This window comes from Saccopteryx leptura, chromosome 1 (genome assembly GCF_036850995.1).
Source record: "Saccopteryx leptura isolate mSacLep1 chromosome 1, mSacLep1_pri_phased_curated, whole genome shotgun sequence".
NCBI lineage: Eukaryota > Metazoa > Chordata > Mammalia > Chiroptera > Emballonuridae > Saccopteryx > Saccopteryx leptura.
Window position 1 is genome coordinate 193,397,535 of NC_089503.1, and position 12,234 is coordinate 193,409,768.

A 12,234-nucleotide genomic window follows, 5' to 3' on the forward strand; every position below is an offset into this window, starting at 1 on the left:
AGACAGTCAGACAGACTCCCGCATGCGCCCGACCGGGATCTACCCAGCACGCCCACCAGGGGGCGACACTCTGCCCACCAGGGGGCGATGCTCTGCCCCTCCGGGGCGTCGCTCTGTTGCGACCAGAGCCACTCTAGCGCCTGGGGCAGAGGCCGAGGAGCCATCCCCAGCGCCCGGGCCATCTTTGCTCCAGTGGAGCCTCGGCTGCGGGAGGGGAAGAGAGAGACAGAGAGGAAGGAGAGGGGGAGGGGTGGAGAAGCAGATGGGCGCTTCTCCTATGTGCCCTGGCCGGGAATCGAACCCGGGACTTCTGCACGCTAGGCCGACGCTCTACCACTGAGCCAACCAGCCAGGGCCATATGCTAGAACATTTGAATGGGCTGCAGAGAAACCTTCTTGTTTTTATTCTTCATCTTGAGACTAAAGAGAAAACATTGCCAACGCCAAATCTTACAAAAGTCACACCAGGAAGACCTTCAGACACCAGTACATTTAACTCTGGACTTTGAGGTTATATCCTACTTTGTTTTATTTTATTTTTTTAAGTGAGAAGAGGAGAGATAGAAAGACAAACTCTGGCATGTGCCCTGACTGGGATCCACCAGGGAACCCCCATCTGGGGCCAATGCTCGAATCAACCGAGCCACTGGCTGTGAGAGGCGAAGAGGGAGAGAAGGGGGAGAGGGAGGGGAAAGAAGCAGACGGTCACTTCTCTTATGCTCCCTGACCCAGGATCGAACCCAGTACGTCTGCATGCCAGGCCAACGCTCTATTCTGAGCCAACCTGCCCGGGCCTATATCCTACTTTATTTTTGTGTGACATTTTTCACTTAACATTACAACATAAGCATTTCCCAGGTTGCTGCCTAGTCTTCATAATTACATAAGTAATATTCCATCAAGTAGTATAATAATTTATATATAAGTTGTTTAAAAAATGAATTAGATCATAACAAAAAATATCCATATATATACATATTTTAGATTATCTCCTTAGGCTGGATTTCCAGAAGTTATATTAGTAGGTCAAAGAGTAGGAGCATTAGCCCAGGCCAGTGGCACAGTGGACAGAGTGTTGGCCTGGCATGTGGAAATCCCGGGTTCGATTTCCAGTCAGGGCACACAGGTGAAGCAACCATCTGTTCCTCTCCCCCTTGTCTCTCTCTTCCCCCTCGCAGTCAGTGGCTTGATTGATTCAAGCATCGGGCCTGGGCACTGAGGATGGCTTGGCTGGTCCAAGCATCAGCCTCAGATGCTGAGGATAGCTCAGTTGGATCGAGCATCAGCCCCAGACAGGGGTTGCTGGGTGGATCCCAGTCAGGGCACATGCCAGAGTCTGTCTATCTATCCCACATACACGCTTAAAAGAAAAAAGATTAGGAGCCTAATTTTCATGGTTTCTGTTACCTTTCGATAGGTACTTGCCCCAAATTGCTGGTTCTCAACGTAAATGATCAGCAAAGTGATTTCCTTTTCCCAAATACTTGACTTTCCTAAATTGGGAAGTCTATGGCTTAGTGTGGTAAAGGTCAATGTCACATTCCAGAATTTTCCAGGCCAGTGTTTTTCCATATGGTCTTTGGTTGTTAAACTCCCTATCAGACACCACTCACAACACTGTTCACAACCTTCTTATAACTTTCCAAGTCCATCCTCCTGACATGCTCTGAGTACTGAAACGAGGCTGAAGAGGCCATAGGGGTGTGTGTCGGGGTGCTGCCGCACTTTGGGCTGGGGTGGGGCTCTTCTGGGCAGGGCTGGAGGCTCAGCTCCTAAACTCCCCGCTTGTCTACCACCTGTGCACACCAGGGGGTATTGGCTCCACTTCAAAGGCAGCCTCATGGATAAAGAAAACACAGATAAAGGCAAAGGGATGATGAGGTGGCCATAAATTTAAAGTGTAAACTTTCTGGCTTTATCCATTATCACTCATTTTCAAATATTTGTGTGGATTGGATATTCCAGTTTTCTTTGTGTGTGTAAAGACTTTATAAAGAATTATGCAGTCCTTTACACCCTGATATGCTGTGCTTGGCATTAAGAAGCTGTCGGGGCTGACTTGTAACTCGGAAGGGACAAGGGCTGAGGTGCAGGCAAGTAGGGGCTGGGCTGCCAGTGGGTCAAAATCTGATCCTGCTGGACTGGTGATCTGCCTGCCCGCCTAAAGCCCCCATTCTGGCCAGTAGTCACACATTGTAAGACACAGTCTCAGGAAGAAAAGGAGGTGGGCTTTATTCATCAAATCTTACCATTGCTTCCAACCTAGCAGCCTGTCCTTGGTTGTGGAGAGACCGTGATTGTGTGTGTAGACAGTGATGCTGTTGACAATTCAGATGGCAAGTAAGGGACTTAAGAGGTGAGGCACCACGTGGCCTCTGGCTGATGTGTGGCTTTCCTGTTGTTCTGCAGATGTGAGCAAGGCCAAGTCTTGCCAGGACAACTGTACCTGCTCCTCCTGCTCACTCCAGGCCCCCACCATCAGCGACTTGCTCAATGATCAGGACTTATTGGATGTGATCAGGATAAAGCTGGACCCATGTCACCCAACAGTCAAAAACTGGAGGAATTTTGCAAGCAAATGGGGCATGCCCTACGACGAACTGTGTTTCCTGGAGCAGAGGCCCCAGAGCCCCACCTTGGAATTCTTGCTCCGGAACAGCCAGAGGACAGTGGGCCAGCTGATGGAGCTGTGCCGACTCTACCACCGGGCTGACGTGGAGACTGTCCTGCGCAGGTGGGTGGACGAGGAGTGGCCCAAGAGGGGACGTGGAGACCACCCCAGGAACTTCTAGACCTCTACTCCTCCTTGTTGGCCTCTGGATGTTGAAACTACCCAGGTCAGGGAGCAGCGTGATTGTTCTTTTTTAAGAGTTTAGGATGAGGATGTGGAGCAATGGATGTTGGTTTTCCCCCAATCTGGTAGTTTTGGGAAGGGGTAGGTCATGTTTTGGTGGCGGATTTTTGTTTGTTTAGTTTTGCACATGTTTTAATTTAATAATTTTAATCTTGAATTGGGAGAAATATTTTGTAGGCTTGCCTAGGGACCAGGGCCAATGCCTTCAATCAGAATGGACTCATGCCACAATGAAAATAAGGTTGACCTCTCCCGAAATACTGCCAAAGATTGAAGGAGGGACCCAGACGGCGATGGTCTAGTATCATCGTACACAGGCTACTTCATGATCGGTGACCCACACTCAAAAAAAATACAGCACAGAGAAGTTAGCCTGTTAAGTCTCGTTATATTTTCGTTATCAAGGAGTTAGGTGAAGTAACAGAAGGTTGGTATTATGTGGTGATACCTTTCAGAACATGTATGCCCTGTTTTTATTCAAATGCTTTCAAAATCTCATTTGCCCAAGTATTTTGGAAAGAAACACAAAAATTGATGGTAATTGGGAAGACAGAGTTGGGAATTTTTGGTAAAAGGGCCGTGGGTCTGGTGTTTACAAAAAGAGGACACAGAATGCCCTGTGGTCATCATGACATTTTAAAAATTAACTTATGATTTACTTTTACATCTTTTACATAAGGCTGGCTGGCTTACCTCTAAAAGGAAGATTTCTGTTAAGAAAGAAATTCAGATCACCAAGCCCATAGGTGAGACACCCCCTCCAGCACTTACTAGCTCAGCTTAAAACAGCTAATGACACACTACATGGCAGCTTAGCCAGGAAGGGGGTGGGGTTCTTTTATGGTGATGCCAGGAGGGGAAACAGGCGTTAAAATCCAAATTCTAAACCAAATGAACAACTTGGTCCAAAGAATATCTGATGTTCTTATTTGAGGATTATTGGAGGGAATTGTGGGGGATAGAACTGTTTGTTTATTGGAGAGACCAAATTTTCTAGGGTTTGGGTGGGGGGGGAAGCTTGCTTTGCTGACAATTTCATAAAAGTGCTATTTAGGTTTGGCTGTGGGTTCAGGAAATTAAGGCATTTTGTTCAATTGAGGGGGTATTCTGTATTGGTCCCTGATTAAAAAGCAACAATGATGAATTAAAATTGATTAGAATACAGGAAAGATGAGCATTAGCTCAAAAGAAAGTTACTTTCTAAACCACTACCGTTTTTTCCCACTAATGACTACAGTGGTTTTTGTTAGGTTGCTATAATATAAAGTTGGGCTCACCATCAAATGTAAACTCTGAACTACCAAATCTACTACCATCGCCTCTGATTCAGGGTTAATCACACCCAGCTCAACTTACCTTGTCAGATTTATCAGGTAAATGTTAGGTTTATTGTGAGATATATTTAAAGTGTCTACTGTAAAATGTAGACATAAAAAAAATAGATCTTTTTGCAAATTGATATCCAGTGGTGTAGTGGTTAAATAGTTATTGTCAGTCATTTTCTGGGCACTGTATAGACTCCTAAGGAGCTGTAATTATCTAGGAGTTAGATTTCACATGCCATGTTCTCATATGTTGGCCCAGAATTTACTGAGGGGAAGTATGGAGGAGCTTTTGGCCTTCATTATTGACATTGTAGGGAACTGGGACTAAAAGGGGCATGATTGTTTTCTGTCCAGTAGTACCAGACCCCAGCAGTCAGATGGTTATCCCTCCTTGTGTCCTGATACCTCATTGGGTATAAGGAGTTGGTCCTAGCCTGACAAATGTCCTGCTAAGTGCTGCCTGGCCAAGTGCCGCCTGGCCAAGTGCCATGAGAAAATCCCTTCCATGGCCAGGCTGCTGGGGAACTCCCTGCACTCCTTCCCCCTCCGCATAACCACCCAGGCAGACTTGTCACCTCAACTCCACAGCAGCCTGCAGGGCCTGTGACCAGCAGAGGCAGTGGGGGAGGGGAAGAGGTTAGAAGGAAAAACCCCTCTCTGCTCCCTTTCTCACCATGCTCCTTCCTCCTGCCATCCGGGTAAGTGGTGGTACCTTCACTCCTCCCGGCCATCACTCCCATGGGGGGCGGGCAGGAAGGGTCCAGATTCCCAGAGACTCTCTTCACGTCCACCAACAAAGGGCAACCTGAGGGAGGACGGGATGGAAGTAACAGCCACGCCACCCTTCTCCCCTTTATGGGGCTCTGCCAGCTCCCCTGGGCTCCTCCCAAATTCCCAGCTCAGTGGGGTCCCCACTCTCCAGAAAGCCACTTTCGGTATTGGGGCAGCAGGTGAAGGAGGTGGACTTCTAGCCCCTCCAATAGGGCCACAGCTGCAAATATATATATTTTAAAGTTCCTACTATCCCAATTTTAAATCTGGAAAATGTGGTGGGAATCTTCCCCTGGAAACACTGTGGTATGTGGTGATGAGGTTAAAACTGCCTGCTCTCTCTTCACAGATTTGTGAATGGAGAGCTCTTTGAGGGCTATAAGCTGGCTTGGAAACCTTGGTCCCTGCAGACCCTGCTTCTGTGGGTTGTTTCCAGATTCCAAACTCAAAATTTCAATCTCAAAACTGACTTTTAAGTGAACCTATCATTATATATATAATCTTGCATGTGGCCATTCCTCACAGGTATCAGCAGAACTTACCATTGAGTTGGGTGAAAAATGTTCACAGAATTCAGGTGGGTTGGATATGGGCAGAGCAGAGTACTCCTTTATTTTTTAAAGATTTTATTTATTGATTTTAGAGAGAGGAGAGAGACAAAAAGAGAGATGGGTAAGGGGAGGAGCTGAAAGCATCAAATGGTATGTGCCTTGACGGGGCAAACCTGTAGTTTTGAATTGGTGACCTCAGCATTCTAGGTCAAGGCTTTATCCATTGTGCCACCACAGGTCTGGCAAGTGTGCTCCTTTATCTTTAAATTCAGGAAATACAGGAAAACCGTGTGACTGCAGAGCACCACCCACTCGCCTCTGCATTTGGCATCATTATTTCCAAAGTCCTGAAGGCTAATAATTTCTATCCCTGGCTATAAAAGCTTATAACTCCTCTTATAATCTATGGGGGAAATGCCAACATGGAAGGGATTATTAAAAATCAGGGAGCTGACATGAATGTGCTGTTTCAATTTGCCTCTGCCATTCTTCGCACTTACCAATATCTGTATGGATTGGGATTTACTTTATGGAAAGTTTGAATTACTAGGAGTATGATGTTAGTAAGATAAATTTAACTAAAAGATTTTTTAAAATATAGTTCACTCAGACTCTAGACTTTGAATAAATGTAGGATGGTTTTTACCTGTGATACATAAAGAAATAGCAGAGGAATTCTTAACTGAAGTAGAACTATAACTCAACTGTGTGATTACCCAAATAATTTTTTAAGTTAATTTATAACAAATACTGTAATGGGGTAAGTATGTTGATACTTTACAAGGGAAAGAGTGAGAAGGAAGAAAATTACAACTAATTGATCAAACTGTTAAAATTTAAACTTATTAATACAAAAGAGCTTTGCTCATATGCTGTCTGTAGGTCACACTATGAACTAATCTGCTTATACTGAGGTCCTTTTGTTATTAAGAGGATGACATCTCTTCAGCTAAATTCTGAGGTATATTCTTAAACAGAACTCCCACCCACAGTAGTATGTGACGAGGCTCTATCTATGCATTTTATCATGTTGCAGTAGAAAGTCACTACACACAAGGGAATGAAGGTTAAGCCACATTAGACTTCACACACCCAGGACACAGACACACAGGAAAACTCATAAGAGGAAGAATCTCAAATAAGACAAGTGGTAAAATTTAAAATTGCTAGGGCTTTAATTTTTTTGCCAGGATTGGCCATCAATATGCAAGATAATCCTGTAAAGGAGTCCCCCGTTTTCTGTGACACTAAATAATAATTATTCTGTACTATAGAAAATTTGTGGTAAGAGACAGAGATGCTGTGCCTGTTTCCTTCACAGCAATTGTGTTGTGCTGCCCTCTACTGGAGCAAAATATCCACACTTTCTGGTTTGGCTGCCATCCAAGGCAAGCCTAGTACCAACCTGTACTAATTACACTGGGGAACAATTTTTCTTTTTATTTTCTGTTGCATGAGCTTTTAGAACTATTTCTGTATATTTATGCATCGCTAATTCCAAATCTAAAATCTGCTTTTTGGTGCATGCTCTAGTTTCTATGCAATTTTAATTTCTTTTTTGTTACCGTTAATGGCATGCATTGGTTTTTAAATTGGGAGTTAAAAGGCAACAACTCTTGGATTAATGTTTTAAAACATCACTTTTACATAATTGTAGTTGTTTTTAAATTTAAAAAAATTATCTGATAAAAACACCCTCTTATTTTGTTTAAGATTGAATCATGGCTTCTTTGAGTAGGTGTAAATGTAAGAATAGCCTGACACCTTCTGTTATATCTGTCGCTGTTACACACTTCAACCTCAAAGATGCAATATTTCATCATTTGTGACACATGCATATATTGCCTATTTTCAAGTTCCCCTTGGCGATTAAGACAAGATTTGGGCTCCTCATATTGTGTGTCATAATTGTGAGGAGATGCTTCGTGACTGGACAAAAGGAAAACGCAAAGGAATGCCTTTTGGTATTCCCATGGTTTGGCATGAACCTAAGGACCACAGCAGTGACTGTGATGCCTATGTCAATCCATACAAAGGGCATTGACAAGAAAAAATGTCATATGATCGCATATCTTAATATTCCTTTAGCAATACGACCTTTCCCACACTCTTGAGACTCCCAGTTCCAGTTTTCAATGGTTTTATTTCTTCTAAGGACAAAGAAAGTGAACATGGTGATCAAGTGTATTTTGATAAGATGCATGAAGAAATGGTTGTAGAATCTGAAGGGTCTTCTTCTGATGCCAAGCAGTCATTAACCCTTCAGCGGTTTAGCCAACCTGAATTGAATGACTTAGTAAGAGATTTGAGCCTATCAAAGAAAGCAGCTGAGTTATTAGCCTCCAGGCTTCAAGAAAAGAATATACTTCACCGGTCAGCTAAAGTATCCCATTTCAGGAAGTGTGAACAAATTTTTGTGGACTTTTTTTCCAAAGACAAACACTTTGTTTACTGTCATGATATCAGTAGTCTTCTCAACCAGCTAGGTGTTACCACTTACAGTCCAACAGAATGGCGGCTATTTCTTGACAGCTCTAAATGGAGTCTGAAATGTGTTCTACACAACAGTAAAGTTTATGCAGCGGTTCCAATTGGTTATTCAACTCATCTGCGAGAAGATTATAATGACATAAAAATTGACTTCAACTTTCTGAAGTATGAGGAGCATAACTGGATCATTTGTGTGGATCTTAAAATGGTAAATTTCCTGCTAGGACAACAGAGAAGTTTCATAAAGTATCCTTACTTTCTGTGTTTATGGGACTGCCAAGCTCAGGAGAAACACTGGATACAGAAGGAGTGGCTGAAACATGTAGCTCTGGAAGTAGGGATGCAAAATATTGTGAATGAACCTGTAGTTAATCGAGACAGGATCATTCCCCCCCCCCCCCCCCCCACTTCACGTCAAACTTGGCTTAATGAAGCAGTTTGTTCAGGCTTTGAATAGAGAAAGTGAATGCTTGTAGCATATTTCTGCTTTTCCTGCCTTGTCTTTCGGGAAGATAAAAGCAGGTGTATTCAATGGACCTCAAATTCAAACCCTCATACGTGATGAAGAATTTGCCAGGAAGATGAATAAGGAGGAGAAAGCAGCATTGGCAGTCTTTTGTGGCAATTACAAAGAACTTCCTTGGCAACAAAAAAGCAGAAAACTATGAACTTCTGGTTCAAAGGATGCTGTTGGCTTTCCGTGACATTGGATGTAACATGAGCGTTAAGATTCACTTCCTGGGCCCTGGCCAGTTGGCTCAGTGGTAGAGCATCGGCCTGGCGTGCGGGAGTCCCAGGTTCGATTCCCGGCCAGGGCACACAGGAGAAGCGCCCATCTGCTTCTCCACTCCTCCCCCTCTCCTTCCTCTCTGTCTCTCTCTTCCCCTCCCACAGCCAAGGCTCCATTGGACGCTGGGGATGGCTCTGTGGCCTCTGCCTCGGGCACTAGAATGGCTCTGATTGCGGCAGAGCGAAGCCCCAGATGGGCAGAGCATCGCCCCCTGGTGGGCATGCCGGGTGGATCCCAGTTGGGCACATGCGGGAGTCTGACTGCCTCCCTGTTTCCAACTTAAGCAAAATACAAAAAATTTTAAAAATTAAAAAAAAAAAAAAAAAAGATTCACTTCCTGAACAGTCACCTTGATAAGTTTCCCAAAAATCTTGGAGCTGTTAGTAATGAGAAGACTACTGCTGGAGCATCAAATGAGATTGTCTTCAACAAGTACACAAACGCAAGAGCTACAAACACAAATTTTTGCCTGAATACAATTTAAATAAGTTTTGCGCAACTTTTATGATTAAAATAAGTGTTTTAATATGTTCTATTTTGAAATTGTAGACAAATTCTGATGCAATTATATCTTTTATTATATTAGTGTATTTACTGCATTATATAAATTATTATATTTTCACAAAGATAATACCCAAGACATTCTACTTCATTGTTAAACTAAATGTTGAAAATTTTACAATAAGATGAAAACCTAAAATCTTGAATTGCAAAAAACCCTGTAGCTTACAGAGAAAAACTAATGTCAGATTTGAGATCAGCACACTCAAATTAGGTAAGAACAAGTGTCTTTGTGGATGCAACAAAAATTTTATTCCCCAATGTTATTGGTTGTATGTTTAAAAACTGAAAAAGTACAGCGCTAAGATAGCCCTTACAAGAAGGCCCACTAAAAAATATGAATTTCATAGCTATTTTACAAATGATTTACAAAAGAGCTTTGCTCATATGATGTCCATAGTGATCTGTGTTTATTTGGCCACACTGTAAATTATCCTGCTTATGCTGAGGTTCTTTTGTTATTCGGAGTATGAAATCTCTTCAGCTAATTTCTGAGGTTTACTCTTAAACAGAACTCCCACCCACAGTGTTACATACAAAGGTATGCAGAATGAAGCCAGCATGGATGAGATGAGGATCCAGTCCCTTGAAGGTGCTCATATTACATCACCCATCATTCAGATCAGTGTGTGACAGGTGACTGGACTAACAGTTATGTACTTTGGCAGTTGTTTGTAAACACTCAGTAGGACTTTTTCTCTGTTTGAATGTAGGGGTTGGCAGTTTGTGGGTCTTGTCTTCCCTTCACGGCAGCTCCAACAGCTTATGGTCCAGGGACACCAGCCTTCCCCTTCCATAACACATATATAAACACATGTTCTTCTGAAAGCAATGTTAGTACAGTAGATCCAGCAACTTTTGTTTCCTTTCCTTTTAGATGAAATGTATCATTTAGTTTTGAGCCAGGACTGTTCTCCTTGTAACATTGTTCACTTCTGCCCTCCCTGTTGTATCATGTCCCTCCCCTTTGTCTCTGTTTCTGCCCTTTGTGTTGCTTATTTTAGAGCCATTTACTCATTTCTCCAGTCACATTCCTTCTCTAGGCCTATGGTCTTCTCTCTCCCAGCTACAGGCCAACAGCTACTTCCTTTTTTCACTTTCACATGCAGTCTGTGGGATCTTCTTTTCATGTTTAATGACAACTTTGGGCCTAATGCTGTTAAAACTGTTTTCTACCCTTGTAACTGAAACTAGTTACATATAGTGACAAGCACCGAAAGAATTGATAAGACTGTTCTGTTTGCTCTGTGGGAGTTCAAGCTCACCCTCTGAAACGTGCATGTGGCTGTCAGTGCAGGAGGGCCGGTCTCCTCCCTTGTGCTCACAGAGCATTGCAGCTGCGATACTAAGCCATGCTTTGGACCCTCGGGAGTTCCAGGCCAGTGGGTACCACACCTGGGGGTACTCACCACCCAGAGAAAGACCAATAATAGCACAGGTCATGTTCAGCCCTGATGCCTCTTAAAAAATCAACCCTACAGTTGAACTGAATAAGGTACAGCTCGAAATGACTGAGTTTAGTACTCCCTTTGGAAATGTAAAAAAGGGTAGCTTCCCATGACTTCAGCAGAGCCATGCTCTTCTGTTGTACCGACAGCCAGTAACTGTTTTCCTTGAAGGCACGCCCGCAGAAGCCTTATGGACATTTCTCCAGCCATTGAAGGCAGTGCTTTTAAACTACTGAGTTTTTGTGTTACTCTGTGTTTATGTGTCTTTGTGTTGTACTTTTTAAGCTGCCTTCATTTTGATCTCCTGTATGATTTTATATTTTCCTTAGAAATAAAGATTATTTTGGTCTGTTATCATGGGTGCTACAAAATTAAAGATTGATGTCAACCACTATCTCTGTTACTTTTAAGTAGATTCCAGTATAGTCATTGACTCACGTGTTCTGTTGGTCAACCAGAATTCCAGTGAGTTTCTAAAGATGTGTCCTGGACACTGAGGATGCAAAGATAAGCAGCACCTTCCACCATCAGGGAGCCTGTGGCCTCGGCAGAACCAGTGCACACGAGACACATTCTTGGTGTCTAGTTCAGTAACAGATACTTGTTCACACCATTGGGCAACAAATCTCCAGAAATTCTTTATCTTTCAAAACTAAAACTCTGTACCTACTAAACAGCTCCCCACTTCTTCCTCCTCCCCAGCCCATGGCAAATACTATTCTTTTTGTTTCTATGAATTTGTCGACTTTAGACACCTCATATATGTGAAATCATATAATAGTTGTTCTTTTGTGACTGGTGTATTTTGCTTATAATAATGTCTTCAAGATCCATCTGTGTATCAGTTTGCATAGCAGGTTTTCTTTCCTTTTTCATGCTGAGTAATATTTCATTGTGTGTGTATATCACATTTCGTCTCTCCATTCAACTGTCAGTGGACACGTGGGTTGTTCAGCTCTTGGCTGCTGTGACTAACACTGTTGTGAACACAGGTATAAAAATATTTCTTTGAGATTCTGCTTTCAGTTCCTCTAGGTAAATACCCAGAAGTGGGATTGCTGGATCCTATGGCAGTTTTATTTTTTGTTTTTTGAAGAACCTCCGTACTGTTTTCCGTAGTACTGTTTTCCATAGTGGCTGCACCACTTGACATTCCCATAAATAATGCTTCAGTATATAGCCTTCTGCACAAGGACCTAAATTTCCTCCTAGCCACCTTAATGAATGAGGTGGTATGTCATTATGGTATTGATTTGCATTTATCTAATGATTAGTGATGTTGAGCATCTTTCATATGCATGTTGATCATTTGTACACTGCTCACAAAAATTAGGGGATCAGGGAACGTGCAGATACTCCAGTACTTTCAGCCTTTTGTATAGTACATCTTTACCAATGAAATAAAAGCTGGTTTTGCATCTTATTTGCATCATAGAACAACTTT

General features: G+C 42.9%; 1 protein-coding gene across 1 annotated transcript in view; it reads left to right on the forward strand.

Moving 5' to 3' along the window:
* Nucleotides 1-9,050, forward strand: part of EDARADD (EDAR associated via death domain) — a 65,203-nt gene extending 56,153 nt beyond the window's left edge. The window contains exons 6-7 of the mRNA XM_066383662.1: nt 2,410-2,734; nt 7,657-9,050. Of these exons, the coding sequence (XP_066239759.1) occupies nt 2,410-2,734; nt 7,657-7,720 (389 nt within the window). The 3' untranslated portion in view covers nt 7,721-9,050. The remainder of the gene's footprint in view (nt 1-2,409; nt 2,735-7,656) is intronic.
* Nucleotides 9,051-12,234: the final 3,184 nt, after the last annotated feature.